Below are 21,938 nucleotides of genomic sequence, written 5' to 3' on the forward strand. Positions count from 1 at the left end.
AGGTGGGTATGTGTTTTTCTTGTGTTTCTGTTCTCCTATGTCTGATATGGAATGTACGGCGCATGGCCATGGTCGTTGGTCTACAATAGTGGTGCTCGGCCTGGCTGAAATACGCGTCACGTTTATTAATAGGCTTTCGCCTCTTAATAAATATATCGCTGTTTACTCCTGCTATTAAGACTGGCATATGAAATACCAGTCTTAATAAATTGCCCCCTTAGTGTATTATTCTATCAATAACTTCATCCTAATTATTACCTCTCCTGTTCCCTACAGTATTTTTGCCTTTTATTTTTTACTTTGTATTGTAATAATACTGGTTATTGATTATTCTTTGACTACTTTTGCAGAGATGACACGTTATCTAATCTCAATCCAGTGTGAGAATGAAAAAAAAATAAAGACATACTTGTAACATGATGTAATATGTGATCTATGATATTTAATTATTCATGAGATGTGCTCATTAATTCATTAGAAGCCAGTGCTCCATAAATACTAGTCGTAAAGTATTTCAATGAGGTTATGGGGTCCTTGTCGGCTGCATACACATAGAGGTTGCATAGAAGTATCAGATGTGTTCATCGTTTCATCCTCTATCTAAATTTTTGCAAACCGGTTTGCTTTATAGGAATCTTCTATGTAAAAAGACCCTTTCACATACATAAAAAAATCGCTTGCTTGATATTCCAGGTCCAAAGCCTGAGGCTTCAATACAAAGCCGTTTTTCACGACACCCGATTTTCACAGGCCCATTCACTTCAGTGGGTGAATCGGGTCCATGAAAACGGGCCAGACTCTCCGAACTGTAGAAAGATAGAACATGTCCTATCTTTCCACGGATCGTGGATGGGACTCGGCGGCACGCACGGTCGTGTGCTGAGACACTAAGGTCTCTTGCACACGACCGTTGTGCCACTCGGGCTGTTTTTGACGGCATCCGAGTGGCACCTGATAGTCTTCACGGACCCATTCACTTTACCGGGTGAATCGGGTCCTTCAAAAATGGTCCGAGTCTCCGATCCGAGGAAAGATAGGACATGTCATCTTTCCTCGGATCACTGACGGGACTCGGACGGCGCACTCGGTTGTGTGCATGAGGCGTAGGAGATTCTGATTGATACTGATCATGTCCCCTCTCATTTTTGTCAAGTGCAGTGTTATCATGGACACCTTGTGTGAACTTAAAGAGGCTCTGTCACCAGATTTTGCAGCCCCTATCTGCTATTGCAGCAGATAGGCGCTGCAATGTAGATTACAGTAAAGTTTTTATTTTTTAAAAACGAGCATTTTTGGCCAAGTTATGACCATTTTTGTATTTATGCAAATGAGGCTTGCAAAAGTACAACTGGGCGTGTTGAAAAGTAAAAGTACAACTGGGCGTGTATTATGTGTGTACATCGGGGCGTGTTTACTACTTTTACTAGCTGGGCGTTCTGATGAGAAGTATCATCCACTTCTCTTCAGAACGCCCAGCTTCTGGCAGTGCAGACACAGCGTGTTCTCGAGAGATCACGCTGTGGCGTCACTTCCCCAGGTCCTGCATCGTGTCAGACGAGCGAGGACACATCGGCACCAGAGGCTACAGATGATTCTGCAGCAGCATCGGCGTTTGCAGGTAAATCGATGTAGCTACTTACTTGCAAACGCTGATGCTGCTGCAGAATCATCTGTAGCCTCTGGTGCCGATGTGGCCGACACGATGCAGGACCTGTGAGTGACGTCACAGATCTGCACTGCCAGAAGCTGGGCGTTCTGAAGAGAAGTGGATGATACTTCTCATCAGAACGCCCAGCTAGTAAAAGTAGTAAACACGCCCCGATGTACGCACATAATTACACGCCCACTTGGACTTTTACTTTTCAACACGCCCAGTTGTACTTTTGCAAGCCTCATTTGCATAAATACAAAAATGGCCATAACTTGGCCAAAAATGCTCGTTTTTAAAAAATAAAAACGTTACTGTAATCTACATTGCAGCGCCGATCTGCTGCATTAGCAGATAGGGGTTGCAAAATCTGGTGACAGAGCCTCTTTAAATCAGCATCAACATTTATAGCCTACCTGGCAGGAATAGTGGCAGATATCTGCGTGTATATGTGAGACTTATAAATGTATTTGGTTGTTTGGATCCACACGAGGTTTCCATGACAACACTGCACTTGACAGAAATCAGAACAGGAAATGTCATCAGAATCTCTCAGGCCTCATTCACAGCTGCGGTCGATATTTCTGTTCTGTTCCGTCATAGGAGCAGAGCAATGAAAATACCGGACACACCGGTTCCGTTGCACCACCGGCAGCCGATGGAACCCATTGACTTTCATCGGGTTTCTGTCTGGGTGTATGTAGTTTTACCGGAAACAATAGCACAGCATGCTACGCTATTGTTTCCAGTAATTTCGGGCAGATCTGAGACTGAGGCCCCTAATGGAGCCTCCAACGCACATATGAACGAGGCCTATGTAGTGCAGCCTTGGGCAGTGAAACTGTGACTTCAAGTCATCATATCTCAGCATAGAAGTAAGATACTAAAATTCACATTTTAACCCTTTTATGACCAAGGGTCCATGATATGTTTGTATCCAGGTCACATTTTGCAGTTCTGGTATGTATTGCTTTAAATACACTTTTCCAGGACACAAGGGGCTTTTCTTAAATTTATGAAACTTCTTTTTTTGTTTTTCAAGAAGTTTTATGTTTCTTTTTCTTCTTCTTCTTCTTTTTTTTTTTCAAGAAGTCTCCGTCAGCTAGAATCAAGGCTTGGGCCCCATGCACACGACTGTAAAAACTCACCCATTCAGTTCTATTGGCCGCGGGCACCTTTCCGTATCGCTACGGATGGTTGCCTGTGCCGTAAAATTGTTCAGAAAACTATGGAACATGTCCATTCTTTTGCATTTTACGGGCCGTGCTACCATACCTTGCATGGGAGCACGGCCCGAAAATGCAAGCTGCTGTCGGCGTCAGGCCGTGCCCGCAATCACAGGCCGTGATTATGGCCACGGCCGTGTGCATGGTGCCTAAGAGTTTAAGCTGCAGGAAACATTTCTATAATTACTATGACTGAAGAATTATGGTGATCATCAGTCATTTACCCAGAAACTGAGCTGGGGGATGCCAAGGATGCAAGGGGCATAGTCAGGACATGTATAGACATATGTCGTGAAAGGGTTAATATACTCTAAGGAGCACGTTTTTTCCTTTTTTATCTGGTAGCTCTCAATTAGGTTATTTAGAGAGATAATGTTTTTTTAAATGATAAAAACAAAAATGATTATTAAAGGGGTTGTCTAGTTTAGAAAACCCAATTTTAAATACCCTATTAGGGAATTCTGAGATAATTGAGGTGAATCTATGTTTCAGGACTCATCTCTTAGCAAGATCTGAGAGCAGCGCCCTGTGCTCAAATTATCATTGGTCACCCTCTAGAGAAAAGGGATTGTCCAAAGCAGACTGCCATGTTAATAATAATTGTTACATCTATGGTACTAAATAATTATTTATCAATTTAAGTCCAAGAAACTGGAAAATGTGTTGCACATGATTAATATAGTTCCATGGTATGTGAGGCTGAAAATGGACACAAGTCCATCCAGCTCTGCCTATTATCCTCTAATGTTGATCCAGAATAAATCCCTGGATGAACGACCAATCTCCGGAAATCTAGTGCCCATAACTTGTAATAGTATTACAATCAACGTATCCAGGCCCCGATTGAACTTTTTTGTTAAATTTATTTTCAGTGAATTAACCGTCACACCGTCCTCTGGCAGAGAGTTCCATAGACTCTCACTGCTCTTACAGTAAAGAATCCCCTTCTATGTTGGTATAGAAACCTTGTTTCCTCTAGACCTAGTCGCGATCCCCTTCTTATAGTTACAGTCTTGGGTATAAATGGATCATTAGACAGATCACTTTACTGTCCAATCATATATTTATACATAGTTATTAGGTCACCCCCTCAGCTGTCCCTTTTTTTTTTTTTTTTTCTTCTAAACCATACAAACCTAATTTTGATAATCTTTCTGGGTTCCATGGTCAACTGATTCCATTTTTTTTTTACTTGGGTTGCCCGCCTTTGAACCTGATCAAGCTTTACTTTGCCTTTCTTGTGCTGATCCCCATAAGGGTATGTTCACACTGTGTTTTCAGACGTAATTCGGGCATTTTATTACGCCTACAAACATCTGCCCATTGCTTTCAATGGGTTTTACGGTGTTCTATTCCCACGAGGTGTAATTTTACGCGTCGCTGTCAAAATACGGCGCGTAAAAAGACGCCCGCGAAAAAGAAGTGCATGTCACTCCTTGGGAAGTTTTTGGAGCCGTTTTTCATTGACTCCATTGAAAAACAGCTCCAATAACGGCCGTAAAAATACGCAGCGAAAAACGCGACTTGCTACAAAAACATCTGAAAATCGGGAGCTGCTTTCGCCTGAAAATAGCTCCCTATTTTCAGAAGTTTTGGTCACTGCGTGTGAACATACCCTAACTATACGCAATACTCTATGTATATACAGTATGTTTAATGATGATTTATGGAATCTCCCCTTCACTTCTGCATTGATGCCACAAAAAGGCACCAAGAGCAGTGATCACTTTTTTTTTTTTTTGCTATAGACCACTCTGCTTGTTGGGGTACAACGCACGCCGTGTTGTGGTGCAATTGTGTCTAAATATTGACCACGTCATGAGAACATTTACTCACATTGTTGATGTCCTTTTCATATTGGATTTCCAACTTTTTTTTTCCTCTTTTGTAAACAAATGCCTAGATCTTAAAAAGAAAGAAAGTTCTGATGTTCAAGAGGCTACTTTCATCTCTTACCTTTTGATGAGGACAATATCATCATCATAACGTCCAGTAACCTCTATTATATTTCCAGTAATATTCTTAATGTCAATGGCATCAGATAATGACTGACTCGCCTCCTGCATCCGTCTTTGATGGGCAGATAATTGTACTCAGACGTTTTACTTGTTTGTTTTCCAGGATAGAAAGATTGGCCAATGACATTATGAAAGACATTGGAGACCATCACATCACCGTCCTATGTGTGTTGAAAGGAGGCTACAAATTTTGTGCTGATCTTGTAGAACATATCAAGAACTTGAGCCGTAATTCAGAAAGGTTTATTTCTATGAGAGTAGACTTTATCAGGCTGAGAAGCTACTGTGTAAGTCAACTATTATTATTTTATGGTTGTTGTTTTTGTTTGTTTTTCTTGTACTGATTTAAAAATCAAGATCATACTAAAGTGCTGAATGGGTGCAACGTTGATTTGCTGCCCAACTATAGGTGAAGATGTATGTTTGTGACAAATTTGTAGATTATTCCACCTTAAACTAATATTTCCATATATATTGTGTTCAATGACCACCCCTGTGAAATTGCCCACTTAGGAATCAGATTAACGAACCAAAAAGGAGGGCAGCCCTATAAGAGTGGCTTTTGCTCGGATTGACCTGGCTTGTTGGTGTCGTTACATGGTCGGTCATTGATTTTTCTCCCACTCGGGAACCCCTTTAATGAGTCAGAATGGAGAGTTGTTCCGTAAGAGCGTCTTCAGCTCTGGCGGATGTGGTGCATTTATGTATTACATAGTCGGCCATTTCTGTGAAGGGTCAGCATGCAATGCCACGTTCCCCCTTCAGGAGGAATGAATGGCTAGCCACGGCACTGGAAGGTAGAGAAGCTGTGCCCATTGTGATCAGCTGATTGTTGGATCTGCCTCTTTTTAAAAAGGGTTGCCTTCATTAGAAAACTCCTTTTAAGTCTGAACCACATAAACTAAGGTTAATAGTTTCAATCCCTCTACTCTAAACCAGACAATCTAAAATGAGAAAGCCGTTCCCGACCTGGCAGTTTATATTTTTTCCCATTTTGGGATATTTATGGCTCTGTACATGAGCCATATATTAAGTGCCAGAGACACGATTGGATCCTGTCTTGGGAGATCAGGAAATTCTCTCCCAAACTCTTTCCTTATGGAAAGGTATTCCTGATCTCCTTGCATGGGATCCAATCCCATTCTTGGCACTAAATATACAGCTCATACATTGGTGTAAATCCAGTCATAACAGATGCTATAGGGCCCGGAGGCTGAATCGGACAATTTGGTGAAGTAATGGTGCCCCTTTCTGTTGAAAACAAATCATGATGGTGGACTTTTGCTGTCTAGCCCCACTTGGTAGGTTCTCTTTTTGAATATAGGCCTCATTGTATTACATCAGTGATTTTGGACTTTTGTTCAGTGTACCAGATCATTGTAGCAAAACAAACTCAAAAACTGTCTGATGTCCCACAAGAACATACAAACTCCCATGCAGATGTTTTCCTTTGGATTCGAACCCAGTGCCCAGGGCAACCCCTTGAACTTGTTCAAGGAGTTTTACATGCTGGCACGCCTTTTTTCTTCTTTTTTTTTCCAATGCTCATGGGATCTGTCAAGAAGAACCTCAACGTATATCATGTGGTGTGTTTTTTTTTCGTTTTTTTTTCTTTGAGCTACAAGTTTTCTATTTGTCTTTTACCAAGCTATTTCATTTGTACTTCTCAGAGTTGCTGATTTGTTGAATGTTTTTGCATTTGTAGGTATAATGCTGCGAAAATCTTTGACTCATGCCTATAATTTCCAGCTAATATCCCCCTCTTGTTTTATTCAGAATGACAAGTCTACAGAAGACCTACAAATAATTGGAGGGGAGGATTTGTCAAAATTGACTGGAAAGGTATTTAATGTATCATTTCACTTTAATATAAATTGACTCTACTTACACAGGTCTACTTTTCCTGTACACAACAAAAGCCTTTTCATCCGCTATATCCTACAGATACTGGGATTAAAGTGAGGTATATAACAATGTTCATGTGATCCTGGATCTTTTTATTTCTATTGGTGCGTTCCAATAACTATAATGGACTTTCGTTGAGCCATGTTCTTGTGTCAAGTTATTAAAAATTGTATTCCGCCATTGCCACGTTTCTGGTCAACCAATATGTCCACCGTTCCAACTCCCACAGGAATTGTGACCGAGTCTTCCTCAAAGGGTTTGTCTATTGTTGATAACCACTATCCAAATGTCCTATTAGGACCGCTCAGCCCCATTCACTTGACTGTACCAATCTACATCAGATCACTGTAAACAAACCTAAAGGAAAACTCTACACAAAAACTCTATGCCATTCATATGTCCAATAAAGCATATGGGCAGGGGTTTTCCTGATGTACTATACACAGCTGAACGACCACGGACAATGCTGAGACAGTGAAGAGACCATGGTGCTTCAGGTGCCAAGGCTAATTTGTTTTGGTGATCAGTGGGTGTCCCATGCCAGGGTCCAACACCCACAGATTACACAGTGATGGCCTATACATAGAGGGTTTTTCCAGGAAGCACTTTTATGGCATGTCAACTAGATATTTCATAAGTGTGATCTGTAGGGGTTTGATGGGTGGGACCCTGTCCCTATTACTGGGGAAAAGTGGTAGAGTGTATGTGGAAACTTTCCATTAGGAGCAATGAGAGATATGGAAACGGCTGCAATTGGACCCCCGTTGATGACACTATTATGGCGTATCTAGGTCATATGTCTTAATTATTTCATGGACCCTTTAAAGAATGCCTTTCTAAGCGCTAATTATAGGTGTTTTACTTAAATTAAACGTCTTCATTGTGTACAGAAAAGTTCTTTAAGATTGTAATTTACTTTTTGTATCCCGTATCGTTTTCCAAAATCTGTTTGCCTCTAGTGAATGGAAACATTTTTGTTGAGGCCGAAAACCTGTCCCGATTTATGTATTGGTCAAAAGGGAGCTCTGATGCCAGGAAGAAGCCCCAAAGGCCCCTACACTAAATAGGAAGGAACCAGTATTATTAAAAATGACACTTTGTTGGTGAGCGGCCCTTTTGACTAGAGGGCCGCGTGCGCGAATTGACCGCTTACGGCTGCCACACCAGGCGGAACGGGGGTCTGTTTACCCCAATCCTCTGGGACCCGCATTTATCAGGCATTTATGGCATATCCTGCGGATATGCCATACATGTCTGAGATGGCAATAACCCTTTAAAGGGGATGAGTTGCAATACCGAACACAGCCCATGGACAAGAGTGGAGCTGTTTATGCGAAAAAATGGCTGACTTTTTTTTTTTTTTTCTAATCCTCGACCTTTCCTTTTAAATAATGCTGTGTACTATAAAATAATGACCATACCAGACACTTACTTTGTGTTTCTTTTTTTCCCAGAATGTACTGATTGTAGAGGTAAGAAAAATTACTTTCTGAATACTATTTTTAGGCTTCGTTTATATCTGCATCGGGGTTCTGTTCTGGCGTTCCATCTGAGCTTACCGTCAGAACGGAACCCTGACTGAAACTATAGGTTGTGATAGGGTTCCGTCGTTTTGACTGAATCGATACCGTAGTCGACTGCGCTATTCATTCCGTCAAAACGACGGAAAGCTTGCACAACGGAGACAAACGGAAACCATTTGCACCGGATCAGTTACCGTTGAAACCTATGGTTTCCGTTCGTCTTAGTCAGGGTTCCGTTCTGACTCGAAAGCTCAGACGGAAAGCCAGAATGGAGCCCTGTCACCGTTTTGAACGAAGTCTTAGACATTTGCTTTTGTTGCAGGATCCAAAAATATTATACGAGGGGGCGCTTACTTCATACTAGAAGGCTGAAGTAACTCTGTGTTTGCAGTATCCGCTTGGCATATCTGCCAGAAAAGCTCATGGTGCAGAAGCCAAACATAATTGGCACATGCCAAACGGTGGGGACCTACTCTGCACATACACCCAGAACTGGGACTAAGCCTACATATATCTGGGGATGGTAGGAACCAGCATTAAACTAATTCAAATCACCCAGGTCAGAATGGGAGGAGTGCAAGATCAAAAAATGGAGGCAGTCACTAACCCCACATATATGAATCCCATAAACAACACCAAAGTTTGAACAGCACATTCCAATAAAACAAAACGTGTATACAGGTGCAAGAACAACTGTGACTGCGAATATACAGTACAGCATGCAAAAAAAATGGTCCATATATGTGGGGTTAGTGACTGCCTCCATTTTTTGATCTTGCACTCCTCACATTCTGCCCTGGGTGATTTTAATTAGTTGAATGCTGGTTCCTACCATCCCCAGATATATGTAGGCTTAGTCCCAGTTCTGGGTGTATATGCAGAGCAGGTCCCCACCTTACAGAGGTTGCCTTGTCGTGGCAGGTGGGCAAACACTTTTTGATCAAAATGTGCACTAAGAACCTCCCTATTGTAAGTAGATTTAGCAGTAATGCATATTTATTTATATTTAGTGTCATTAGCGTTTGCAGTCTGCTGTCGCCATTTTCTTGTGTGCTGTATAAATTTGCAGTCTCAGGCGTTCTTGCACCTGCATACACGTTTTGTTTCATTTTGTTGGAATGTGCTGTTCAAGTTTTTGTGATGCCTGCAGTGCTAACAGCCAATGTTAGCCCCATGCACACGGCCGTGCCCGTAATCACGGGTCGCGATTGCAGGTACGGCCGGCCGCCAACGACCCTGGACAACCGCCCACATTTTCGGCCTGTGCTCCCATACATGTCCTATCTTTTGCGGTACACTTCTACGGCCCGGACACCTCCCAGTAAATAAACGGGAAGATATCCGTGGACAATAGAAGTGAATGCGTCTGTAATTGCGGTCCGCAATTACGGAAGATTTTTACAGTGGTGTACATGGGGCCTTTTAGGCTGGATTCACACGAGCATGTTTGGTCCGTAAAGGACGGAACATATTTCGGCCGCAAGTCCCGGACCGAACGCACTGCAGGGAGCATCATAGTTATGTACGACGCTAGGAGTCCCTGCCTCGCTGCGGGACAACTGTCCCGTACTGTAATCATGATTTCAGTACGGGACAGTGGTTCCACGGAGAGGCAGGGACTCCTAGCGTTGTACATAACTATGATGCTAGGAGTCCGGCTCCCTGCAGTGCGTTCGGTCTGGGTCTTGCGGCTGAAATACGTTTCCGTCCTTTACGGACCGAACATGCTCGTGTGAATCCAGCCTTACTGTGACAAATCAGGTTAAATCTGTAGGATGTCTTTGATTTACAATATACTTTCCTTGTACACTTCTATTATAATTTATGGCTTTTAGCACTACTCACACTGAGAATGAACAACGCATTAGGCCAGTTAACACATATCACAAAAGAATGTCTCTAATTCCTGGCTTCAGTTAGATTTATTGCACTATGAAAAATAATTGGATTTGACATTGCTGTGCAGAACAATGTACCTGATATCTGTGATGTGAAGCTGTTCCATTTCCATGGTGAATAGTAATATTGAAACTCTGTCACCAGTAGAGCGGAGTATAATATGTGTGAAATAGAGGAAGCGACTGGCGTTATCGGAGTCTTCTAAAACTGCTGCTCTGCTTCAGGTGGTTTTACACAAGCAGATATTCGCCCGTGTTCACTACCTATACCGAGCGCTGATACAACTTGCCGATCGGCGCTCATTTGTTTCCTTCAAACAGAGTAATGATCGTTTAGTATGGGGATGATCGTTCGTCTCCATACGTTTGCATCATGTCGTCCGCCCATCTCCCTTTTTACACAGGGAGATGTGCTGCCAACTAGCGACCATTTTAATGATCGCATAAAAGATGCGACCAGGTAATCAGCGATTGTTTGCTCATTCAACGCCTAATCTGAGGGCTCCCAGGTCCCCTAAGCACTTCCCAGGCATTCCTAGTAGGAGATTGTCCATCCCATATACAGTATTCAAAGAGTTTGAGCTGTGTTCTTTCTTCAATGCGCTGATACCCCCTCTACTGTACCTGCACCAAGGGTTGCTGCCTTTTCTACCCAAAAATACTATGTATTTACACATGCCCATTTTTTGGCGCTTTTTTTTTCAATTTTTTTTTTAGCAAAACACGACAATAATTTGCCACAGGTCGTGTAATTACACCCAAACACAAATAAAAGTTGGATGTGGTATTGGGATCATGACCTGACACGGAGTGTGCTTTGCCACTTCGGTCTCAGTTCTTCAGACAAATAGTCCCTGTAACTCCGTATCCTCCAACGACCGCCACTCTTGACTTTTGGGGCTGCACAAACCGTGTGGGCATGTCTGGCACCTGTTTGAGTGTCTATGGCTCTCTGCAGCTTTGCCCACTGCTATATCCCACTAGCGCTAGTCCCACACACTGGACACTGTTGACATTTCTGGAACTTGGCGTTCTTGCAAAAGAGAATTATCCATTTTAAATAGGAAGAATTTTGACTCTGGATGTCCAGGAAGCGGGAAAATTCTGATAATGTCATATGGCATGGGACCAAACTCTGTCCCTACCAAAAATGTCCTGTATAACGTGTAGGACAAACAGAGCACCTGTGCTAGAAACTCTCCCTATAAAGCCTTATAAGTCATCCCTCTATCTAAATCCCACCACATTTCCCCGTAAACACAAGTAGTCCATCAGGGGACCAAGGGAATTGATGGAAACCCAAATGCAGATGAATAACCGTTGTACCAAACATGAGCGGCAGGATAACACTCAGACGGTTATATGGTGCAGAACAGCTTTATGGCCAGGCTCTTTATAAAGCCACTTTCTGCACCCAGGCGCCGATGTAAATGGCGTCCACCACTCTAACTACTGTCACCGTTGTATCTGTACATTTACCAAATTTATTTATAATTTGCAGGATGTTATAGGAACTGGAAGAACAATGAAAGTTCTCCTCAATCATTTGGAAAAGTACAATCCAAAAATGGTGAAAGTGGCAAGGTTGGTACCTACATTACCAGACATGTTATAGACTCAATAATGTACCGTAATTGAATTACTGGATATCACATAGACCGTGAAACCTCTCAAAAGGGACCTTTATTTGAGAAGGCCACCTCATATCCAGATCAGATTTTCTGTTCCACCATATACTATGCATACTGACCATCCTCTTTGAGAGTACCACCCATGTAGAAGACCATTCTTCTATGCAATTTTGGGTGGTCCTCTCAAAAAGGTTTTACTATAGTTCTTTGATTATAGTAATGTCTTTGAAGAAATGGTGCGTGTTATATTTCTTACATGTTGGAGATTTATTGGCAACAGACAAAACATTTTCTGGTTGCAATTTTGGTCCCCAGCAGTGATTTGGCTGTAGGTTCACTCCATAACAAATAATTATATTATTCACCGTTGCTGCCCGATACGTTTTTCTTTTTTCACATAATTGATATCCGGGTCAGTTGCAGTTAACGGACAGAAATTCTCCCATATTGCGCACTTTGAAAAAATTGTAAGAAATCAACTAAAATGCTACAAAATATATCTCAAAGACTTGTTACACTGAAATTACCGTATTTCCTTTTTGTATGTAAGCGGGTTCTGCATAAGGCCAGGATTACGTTATGGTGCAGCACAAAGCCATTGTAGAGGAAAAACAGGGCAACGCTACTAGATTATTCCACATTTTTTGGCCAGTGACGGTTTCATTGCCCACTTACATAAAAATGTTACTCACTTTGCAATACAGAGATTTTAGGGCTCCTGATGCTGGGGAAGTATAGCATAGAGGTGTATCTGTCTGTCTATCATCTATCCCCCACATAAGTCTGAGTTTGTGAGGAAAGAGATTAACCCCATCAAGGCAAATGGAAAGAGACCTTTACACTGGAACCACTGCAGGGGTGTAGCTATATGGGATACAGAGGTAGCAGACACACCCAGGCCCTAGTTTTGTGGGGGCCCAGAGGCCCCTCTGGCACATAAGAAGCCACCAGTAATAGATAACACATGGTAGGGACCTGTTAAGCAGTGTTCACATCAGCGTTGGGTTCCATTGCAGCTTTCCGTCAGAGCAACCCGTGAACGGAAAGACAAACGGAAAGCATAGCTTCCGTTTGCATTACCATTTTAATGATAATGCTTCCATTGCAAATGCTTTCCGTTTGTCTCCGTTCCGTTCTTTTGGTGGAAACCATAGCAAAGTAGACTATGCCATTGTTTCCGCAAAAAAAACCGGAAACCTCTCGGAACAAAGACAAATGAAAACCAACGCTGATTTGATCAGGCACTTACAGATTTTGCTTTGGGCCCCTGGAGCTTGAAGTTACACCTCTGAACCGCTGCTACAGTGTAACAGTATATTATGAATCTGACAGCCAGTAGTTCTCTGTGGATGAAGAACATTGAGATTCTGTTTTTAAATGTTTCGATAAAAAGGATGTGATCGGCTTTGTAAATATATCCGCTTCCTAAACTATTCTTTTATTTCTCTTTACAGCTTGTTGGTGAAACGATCGCCCAATAATAAATACAGACCGGACTGTAAGACATTTGTAATACTTATATTCCCGGGGCATAGTGTTGCTGTATTTTAGTGTCTAGAGTTGAAAAACAGATATGCTTATAAATATAGTGATTTTATATGGTTAGGAAACTCCTTGTTGTGGGTAGATTGACACGTGGTCGATTTCTTACAAACATTTCTGCAACTGAAAATCGGTTCCGTGTGTGTAAACAGGATTATTTTTGCAGCATGTGCGTGGATTTTTGCACGGTTCATTCAGAAGACTAGACCGAAATTTCTGAATGTCAAAATTCAACCTGTGAATATATCCTTTTAGGGCATGTGCAGCTTGTACAGCATTGTGGTGCGGTTTTTCGGACGGAATTTCCGCTGCGTAAAAAAACGCTCCTACTTACCCCCTCCCTATTTGACATCCACTCCGGCCTCCTACGATGACCTTGCAGGCCATGTAACGCTTCAGCCTGTGATTAGCTGCAGCGGTCAGATGGGATAGAACGTCATCCCAGGAGGCCAGAAGGAAGAAGTGTGTTTTTGTTCTTTTTCCGGAGTTGCGACTTAATAGCTGTGAATACACCACAAAAGTCGCAACACTTGTCTTTCTGTTGCGGGTTTTAAATCCCCATTGAATTCAATGGGGAAAACCTGCAACGGAAAATCAACAAAAACGCATCATTAATTGACATGCTGCAGAATTAAATTCCATGACCTGCCTAAGTAGAGTCGTGTGTTAACGAACCTTCCATTACCCCATCCTATCCCCCCACCCCCACCTTTAGGAAAGACACGTGACACCGAGGTTGGATGTGAAATGGCCACAGCAGCCGTTTATTAATTTTACAGTTTTATAAAAACAATTTAAATCCGAAACCTTCGGATAACTAGTTAGGAATCCACCAGAGAATTCCTTCTAATAATTCACATGACCCAACATGGGTCAGAAACGTAAATAACAATTTAACGTTAACATTAACCCGAGCAGAGGAAGTCCTTGAAGCCCTTTCAGATATTCCTTTTTTAAGAACACGCCGAGTTAGCCATCTGCAAACCACTAATTACCTCCAGCCGTAAACCAGCTCGGAAGCACCGTTCACCTCTGCAGATGGCTCCAACCACTAGAAGTCCACTTCAAGGGGATAACACCCGATGAAGCCCTCAAGTGATATACCGACCACTAGAAGTCCACTTCAAAGGGATAACACCCGATGAAGCCTTCAAGTGATATACCTTCTACCAGAAGACCACTTCAAAGGGATAACACCCGATGAAGTCTTCAACCATGTACCTTTTTTGGGGGACGCATACCCCCGATGCGACCCCCCCCACCATTTTGTACTGACTGGCCTCAAGGACTCCCCCCGCCACAGCGAAACAGGCCTTGACCACCTTAAGCCTGTGAGTTCCTCCACACCACCACCGCCCTTTCTATGCCTTCTGCTATCGCCAAGCTCCAAAGATCAATGCCAACCTCGGTCAGATGAACCCCGTCACTCCTCCAGAAATTCCCCACTCCTGACTCCAAATCCCTATGCCTCACGCAAATGCCCCCGTTTTTTGCCACAAAACGGGACACCGCCCGATTTAACTTTAATGCGAGCCTTATTGACTCTCTCCACAGATCTAGCTAACCGCCAATGCTTTCTTGGGACTATGTCCGACCACACTATCACCAACTTGGGATAAGATACCCACAAACACAACATATCATGTTTGATATCCCGCACCAACTCACGAAAGGGGCGGACTCCTAAGTCATTCCCACCCACGTGCAACACTAAGACCTCCAGAACCCTATCAAGCCGAGCATATGTCTGGAATTCCGCCAACACCCTGCTCCACGACATACCTCTAAAACCCAGCCAATGCACAACCGCATCCTGTCGCGGAATGCGCAACTGGCGACCATTCGGGCGGACGTCCGCCCTCAAAGCCCCCCAGTGCACGTAAGAATGACCCATCAACCACACCAAACACGGAGGCGAATCTGAAACGGAAAAAACAATTAGGCACCACCATATAACATTTTTAAAGCGTTAACAGCAAAATTCATAACATATGGGGGCGGACATAGGACTTAAACCTGTTGGACTCCCAACGACCAATACGCCTCACCCCCTCATCATGCAACCCCCAGCGCCCCGCTTCTGTTGCTGCGCCAATCCTGAAGGAATGAGATGAATAGGAGCCTGCCGCGACACCAACCGCCGTCAAACATTTTTTAAATACAGCTCCAAACTGAAACCTGGACAAAAACGACCCGTCCACATGACGTAACAAAGGCAAATCTGGAGACCCCCTGTTTGGCGTAAAACCCCGCATGCACTCTACTGGGCACATAACCGACCCCGGGAGGGCGAACAAAACTATCAGTTTACCCTTCCCTACCTGGTCAGTTTTTGACCGACGCAACCATACCTCCAGCCGATCTGCGAATAGGCTCACCTCCCCAGATCTCAGCCCCCCTGCCTGTTTGGTACTTGGCGACACCAACTCACCTATTCTAAATGCCCCAAAGAACGCTAACGGAAAAGCCAACCGAAACAAATCCATTTCGTCTGAAGAACGACAGACCGATGCTACTGAACCGCCCAACGAGCTAAGCAAAGCAAACGACACAGGCCTTCTACTATCCGCCTCCACCCTACCTCGGCGCAACCCCTTCAAAGCCTGCGATACCAGAAATTCCTTCGATACATCCTGAAAGCCCCGCAACTTAAACCCAAACGCCACCGCAGATATGAACCGGTTCACCTTCGCCACTGAAAACCCCGCCTCCCAGGCGTCCCCTAACCAGTACAAAAGTGCCACCAACCTGTCTCTATCCGTATTGACGTCACCCAACTCTCTTACCCACTCCTCCCACTGCCTCCAACAAGCAGCATAAGCACTCCACGTCGTGCGCGCCAAAGACCTTTGTAACAGTTGTTCTACGGGACCGATACCAGATCCCAAAGATGCTCCGGACAAGCCAAACCGAGACGTTCCGCTCCCGGTGCCAATTGCCGAAACCGGTCCCACTGCGAGCGAGAGAGCATCAGCGATACAATTCCGTACACCCGGGACATGCACCGCCACCACCCACGCGTTCAACGACAAACACACCAACACTAAATGTCGCAACAATTGAACTACCGGAGGAGAGGACGCCGTGATGTTATTAATGGCAAGCACCACCCCCATGTTGTCGCAGTAAAAACGGACCTTCTTATCCCTGAGCCTGTCCCCCCAAATGGTAGCCGCCACCACGATGGGAAACAGCTCGAGCAGGGCCAGATTCCGCGTGAGTCCACTGGACACCCAGCTAGCCGGCCATTGACCTGCGCACCACGGACCTCCCCCGTAAGCTCCAAAACCGCCCGCCCCAGCCGCATCCGTAAAAATATTCAACTCACTCGTATCCTGCGCTGGAGCCATCCATAGCGAGCGACCATTGTACTGGCCCAAGAAGTCATCCCAAACCTGAAGATCAGCTCGGTGCTCCTCCTTGAGCCGCACAAAATGATGCGGCGCACGCACTCCCGCCGTTGCCGCCGCCAACCGTCTACCAAACACCCTCCCCATTGGCATAATCCGGCAGGCGAAATTCAACTTCCCCAGCAGCGACTGAAGCTCCCGCAGCGTCAACTTCTTCAGTCTACAAGCCCGCCGTACCTCTAGCCTCAAAGCACCCAGCTTATCCACAGGGAGACGACACTCCATTGCCACCGAGTCTATTTCGATTCCCAAAAAACAAATCGTCGCTACCGGGCCCTCCGTTTTTTCTGGCGCCAAAGGAATCCCAAAATCACTCGCCACCTTCTGTAGTGCATGAAGCAAATTACCGCAAACCGGCGAACCCCCCGGGCCAACGCACAAAAAATCATCCAAGTAATGGATCAACGAGTCGACCCCGGATACTCCCCTCGTTACCCACTCCACGAAGCTACTAAACGCCTCGAAGTATGCACAAGAAAGGGAACACCCCATCGGAAGGCACCGATCCACGTAAAAAGCCCCATTCCAAAAACAACCCAACAGCCGTTGGCTTTCTGGATGAACCGGCAACAACCTGAACGCCGCCTCGATGTCGGTTTTTGCTAGCAGCGCACCTGGACCCGCAGCCCGCACTAACCCCACCGCCTTATCGAATGAGGTATAAACTACGGAGCACAACTCGTGATCAATCCCGTCATTTACCGACGAACCCTTGGGATACGATAAATGTTGAATCAAACGAAATTTTCCGGGCTCGCGTTTAGGGACAATACCCAACGGGGACACAACTAAATCTTTCACCGGCGACTCAACAAACGGCCCCGACATGCGGCCCAACGAAACTTCTTTTAACAACTTTTCCGACACGACTTTTGCATGCAAGTAAGCCGATTTTAAATTCCTCCGCGTAACCGGAACCTCATAAGGAGGCGGAGGAATAACAAAACCAACACGAAACCCTTCGAAAAGCAACTTAGCCGCCGCCCTATCCGGATACTCATTTAGATAAGGGGCCATCTTTTCCACCCTCACCGGCGACACCCCCTTGACCAGCCGCGGAGGGCTGGTTTCCTGACCTCTTTTTCCGCATACATTTTGCCGCCCCGTGTGAAGCCCCATTACACTCGGAACACACGTGCTTGAACTTGCACGTGGCCCCGAACTTACACTGGCCTTCATTAAATTGCCAGCAAAAACCCGCCTTTCCCCCGCCGCTTTGTCCAACCTGACTAGACTGGCCTCTCTGGCCGGCGCTCCCGGGAAAGGACTGCCTAACCGGAGCCGTAACCCGTAACCAGAGAGCAATATCCTTCTGGTCCCACCGAATCGCCGGCCGAACCGCTTTTCGCTGACGGAATTGCTCATCGTACCGCAGCCACGCCTGACCCCCATACGCCCTATGAGCCTCCCCAATGGCATCAAAATAACAAAACAACGCCGAACAATTTTCCGGCGCCTTTTCCCCTATCACACTAGCCAATATGGCGAACGCCTGCGACCAATTAACGAACGTTTGCGGGATAAGCCTATACCGCCGCCGTTCTTCCTCGTCCTTTTTACTCTCGTCCCGCTTGCTCTTATCCAAATTAAATTTAGCGAGCGGCAAGAGAGAAAAAATCTCCACATATTCGTCCTTCCAGATCCGCTCGCGCACCTCCTGCTTTAAATGCGCCCCCAACGGACCCTCGAAACAAACGTACACCTCCCCCCGAGCACGGTCATCAATATGCACCCGATCTCCATCCTTTTGTGCCTCGGTCTGTACCGACACCGCGACCGCCTCCCTAACCGCCAGCACGGGCCGCGCCTGTACCAATCCGACGTCCCTGGGGCCCTCCCACACTACCGCCGGGGACACTTCCGAAACTACCGGCGCCGCCGCCCTATCCAGGCGCCCGACCAGCTCCCTCAAGCAACCCACTAAATCTGCCAGACCCGCGCCATCGCGCCCGCCCGCGCCACTACCGGCCACCGATGCGACGCTAGCAGCCCCCCCGCTGACACCCGACATAAAAATCGCTGGATACGACAATGATGGAGTTACACACTCACCGGGCCGCACAGGCGCTGTGTTCCCGTCAGCCGGACCATCCTGACCTCGACGATACACGTCCAGTTCACCTTCCTCCAGCTCCTCTCTCGCAGACGACTGGCCATCCCACCGACATCTTCGGATCGGAGATGATGAGGCGCTGACTGATGGGCCGGCAACCTGCCGCCCGACCGATGGAACCCAGACTTCCGACTGGACCTGTTGCCTCAACGTCGCTGCAGATCTAGGCGTCCGTCTCGCTGATCCTGAAGAGGCCTGCCCCCTGGCCGGAACATCACCAGGCGGGGCGGCCGTACCTCGTCTTCCAGATCTTCCATCCGATGGTGGAGGGGTGACAGGGAGCCCGGCCTGCGACTCCCTGCTCACCGCCGGACCCCGTCGCGGCTTGGGATTCCTGCCAGGACGCAGGGCCTGGGAAGGGGCGGTCCCCCCAGCTGCCTGGCCTGCAGCGTCCGAGATCGGGCTCCCTCTGCGACGCCGTGTCCGCGGGACTGTCTCAGGACTAAGGTGCTCCGGAGGTCGAGACCGCCGGGAGGGACGGGTCGACCCGGCCTGCGTCGCCGTCACCCCCGGCAACGCTCTCTGCCTGCTCCGGACAGGAGCAGTTGTTGCCGACTCCCCCCCCGCCGCCATGCTAGGAAGGGGGCCGGGGGAGGGGAGCCTGTCCCCTGCAACAGACCCCGAACGCCGGGCCTGACATGGCAACACGGCGTCCGGGATCCTCGCTTATGCAGCCACGGTCTCCTCCAGCCATCCGGGACCGTGGTGCACAGCAGCAGCACGCAGCTGCTCTAACAAAAATGCCTCAGACATGCTGTACAAGCGCGGGCAACGGGGAGCTTGTCCTTACTGTGTTACTCCCTCCGCTGCTTCCGGCTAAATGCCGAAAACAGCGGGAAGAGCAGCAACGGCCCCCTGACTCCTCCCTGACCCCCTCCAACCCCCTCCAACTCTCCCTCACAAGTTAACCCTTTCCCTACCAGGGAGGTCATGGAGGCTTCCCTTCAGCCCTGCAGGCTCCGTCCAGCCCCTTCTCAACACAGGTCAATTTATCAACGTTTACGCTGCATTTTTTTCGGCAGCGCGGGCATGAGATTTACTAAATCTCATCCACTTTGCTGCTACTGTAAATGCTGCGGAATTTTCGCACACCATTCCATTGCGGAAATTCTGCAGCGTTTACGCTACGTGGGAACCCGGCCTAATAGGAGCTGTCCAAACCAGACCCTTTTTAACATACAAATATGCTTCAAGTTGACTCTCTAAATTGGCAGTAAATGTGCCAATGAATGTGAGAGACGTAGAAGACCATTCAAATCTTGACGTTTAAAAGCCATTTGTTTCATTTGACCAAACAAATAGGTCCAATTGCTGGATGGCTTTGCACATACAGATGGATCCATATAAGGCAAGAGGTTTAGCTACAGTTAGATGTAAAACCACTGATGGCACATCATATCACTATGATTTTCCTAATGACTAATTCAACTTCGTTTCGTCTAGCAAATTTGTCTCTGCTACATCTGGTTATTGTGCTTGAAAGCAATTAAAATCACAATTATTACTTCTTTGTCACGATAATATAAAAAACCGAATACTTCTGCATTTAACGTGTCCCCCTAGTGGTCAGATCATGGCACAAATGGTAGGTGCCTCATGAAGAATTTATTATTCTTGGGGCACTTATATGTGCACACGTGATGTCCATGAAGATAGCTTTGTATAGGTAATGTAAATTTGTAGAAGCCGTGATAGGCCACATTCAGATGGTCGTGATAATGGAAGAATTTTAAGGGAATGTGTCATCCGAAAATGCCGTATAATTTAAATCCAGCTTTTATGTTCAACATATATTTTTGTTAAGAATTTTTGGTGATGTCATGATCTATATGAAAAAATATTATCACAGGCGGGATTACACTGACAGGTAACACCTATATATAGATAACACAGGATCCACCATTCATAATAGACTGACCCTTCCTGTTCTGTAGAGATCACTTCTCAGCAGTCCTCTCATTATCATCACAGGCAGGATTACACTGACAGGTAACACCTCTATATAGAGAACACAGGATTTTATACACACCCCTGTCAAAATGGCAGGTTTTTGTTTCCACCTTTAGGCATCATTTACACGAGCGTAATATACGCGCGTGCTTTTCACGCGTGTCGTACACACCTATATTAGGCTATGGGGCCGTGCAGACGGTGCGTGAATTTTGCGCAGCGCGAGTGCGTTGCGTAAAACTCACGACATGTCCTTTCTTTGTGCGCTGTTTGCGCATCACGCACCCATTGAAGTCAAAGGGTGCGTGAAAACCACGCATGCCGCACGGAAGCACTTCCGTGCGAACTGCGTGGTTCGCGCAACAGCTGTCAAACTCTGAATGTAAACAGAAAAGCACCACGTGCTTTTCTGTTTACAAACATCCAAACGGAGTGTCATAATGATGGCGGCTGAGAGAAAATCTCGCAGCCGCACATCATACACTGATGACACACGCAGCTTTTAAGTGCCTTTTGCGCACGCAAAACGCCGCGTTTTTTGCGTGCGCAAAACGCACACGCTCGTGTAAATCAGGCCTTAATGTGACCCATGATCTGTACAATTGTATTGAAAAACAAACTGAGGCAAATTGGGGCCTGAGCTTTAAGGGTAGGAACACACACTGCGTATTTCGGGGGCGGATACACTGCTTCAAGCTGCGCAGCGTATCCGGCCTGAACACCACAGGGAATGACATCCGTAAAAGAGCACCACATCGTGACGTGTTTTTCCGCCAAAAAAAGTTCATACTTACGCCCTCCCTCTGACACTGCAGCCTGTGGTTGGCTGCAGCGGTCACATGGCCTGCAACGTCATCCAGGGAGGCCGGACTGGTGAAGAAGCAGGAAACTCAGGGTAAGTATAACTTTATTTATTTGTTTTTCTTGCAATTTTTTGCAGTGTAATTGATGTAATTCCACCGCAAATAATGCAACCCACTGCTTTGTTGTGGATTTAAGCACCCCGTTGAATACCATGGGAAAACCCCCAACAGAAGAGCTGCGAATACGCAGTTTTAATGGACATGCTGCAGT

The 21,938-nt window shown here is 45.9% G+C and overlaps 1 protein-coding gene across 3 annotated transcripts in view; it reads left to right on the forward strand.

The window, feature by feature from the left end:
* PRTFDC1 (phosphoribosyl transferase domain containing 1) overlaps positions 1 to 21,938 on the forward strand; it is a 43,996-nt gene that overhangs the window by 12,539 nt on the left and 9,519 nt on the right. For all 3 annotated transcript variants that reach the window (XM_075828724.1, XM_075828722.1, XM_075828723.1), the window contains 5 exons: positions 4,996 to 5,179; positions 6,669 to 6,734; positions 8,252 to 8,269; positions 11,720 to 11,802; positions 13,304 to 13,347. In XM_075828724.1, the coding sequence (XP_075684839.1) occupies positions 4,996 to 5,179; positions 6,669 to 6,734; positions 8,252 to 8,269; positions 11,720 to 11,802; positions 13,304 to 13,347 (395 nt within the window). The remainder of the gene's footprint in view (positions 1 to 4,995; positions 5,180 to 6,668; positions 6,735 to 8,251; positions 8,270 to 11,719; positions 11,803 to 13,303; positions 13,348 to 21,938) is intronic.

This window comes from Rhinoderma darwinii, chromosome 5 (genome assembly GCF_050947455.1).
Source record: "Rhinoderma darwinii isolate aRhiDar2 chromosome 5, aRhiDar2.hap1, whole genome shotgun sequence".
Lineage (NCBI taxonomy): Eukaryota > Metazoa > Chordata > Amphibia > Anura > Rhinodermatidae > Rhinoderma > Rhinoderma darwinii.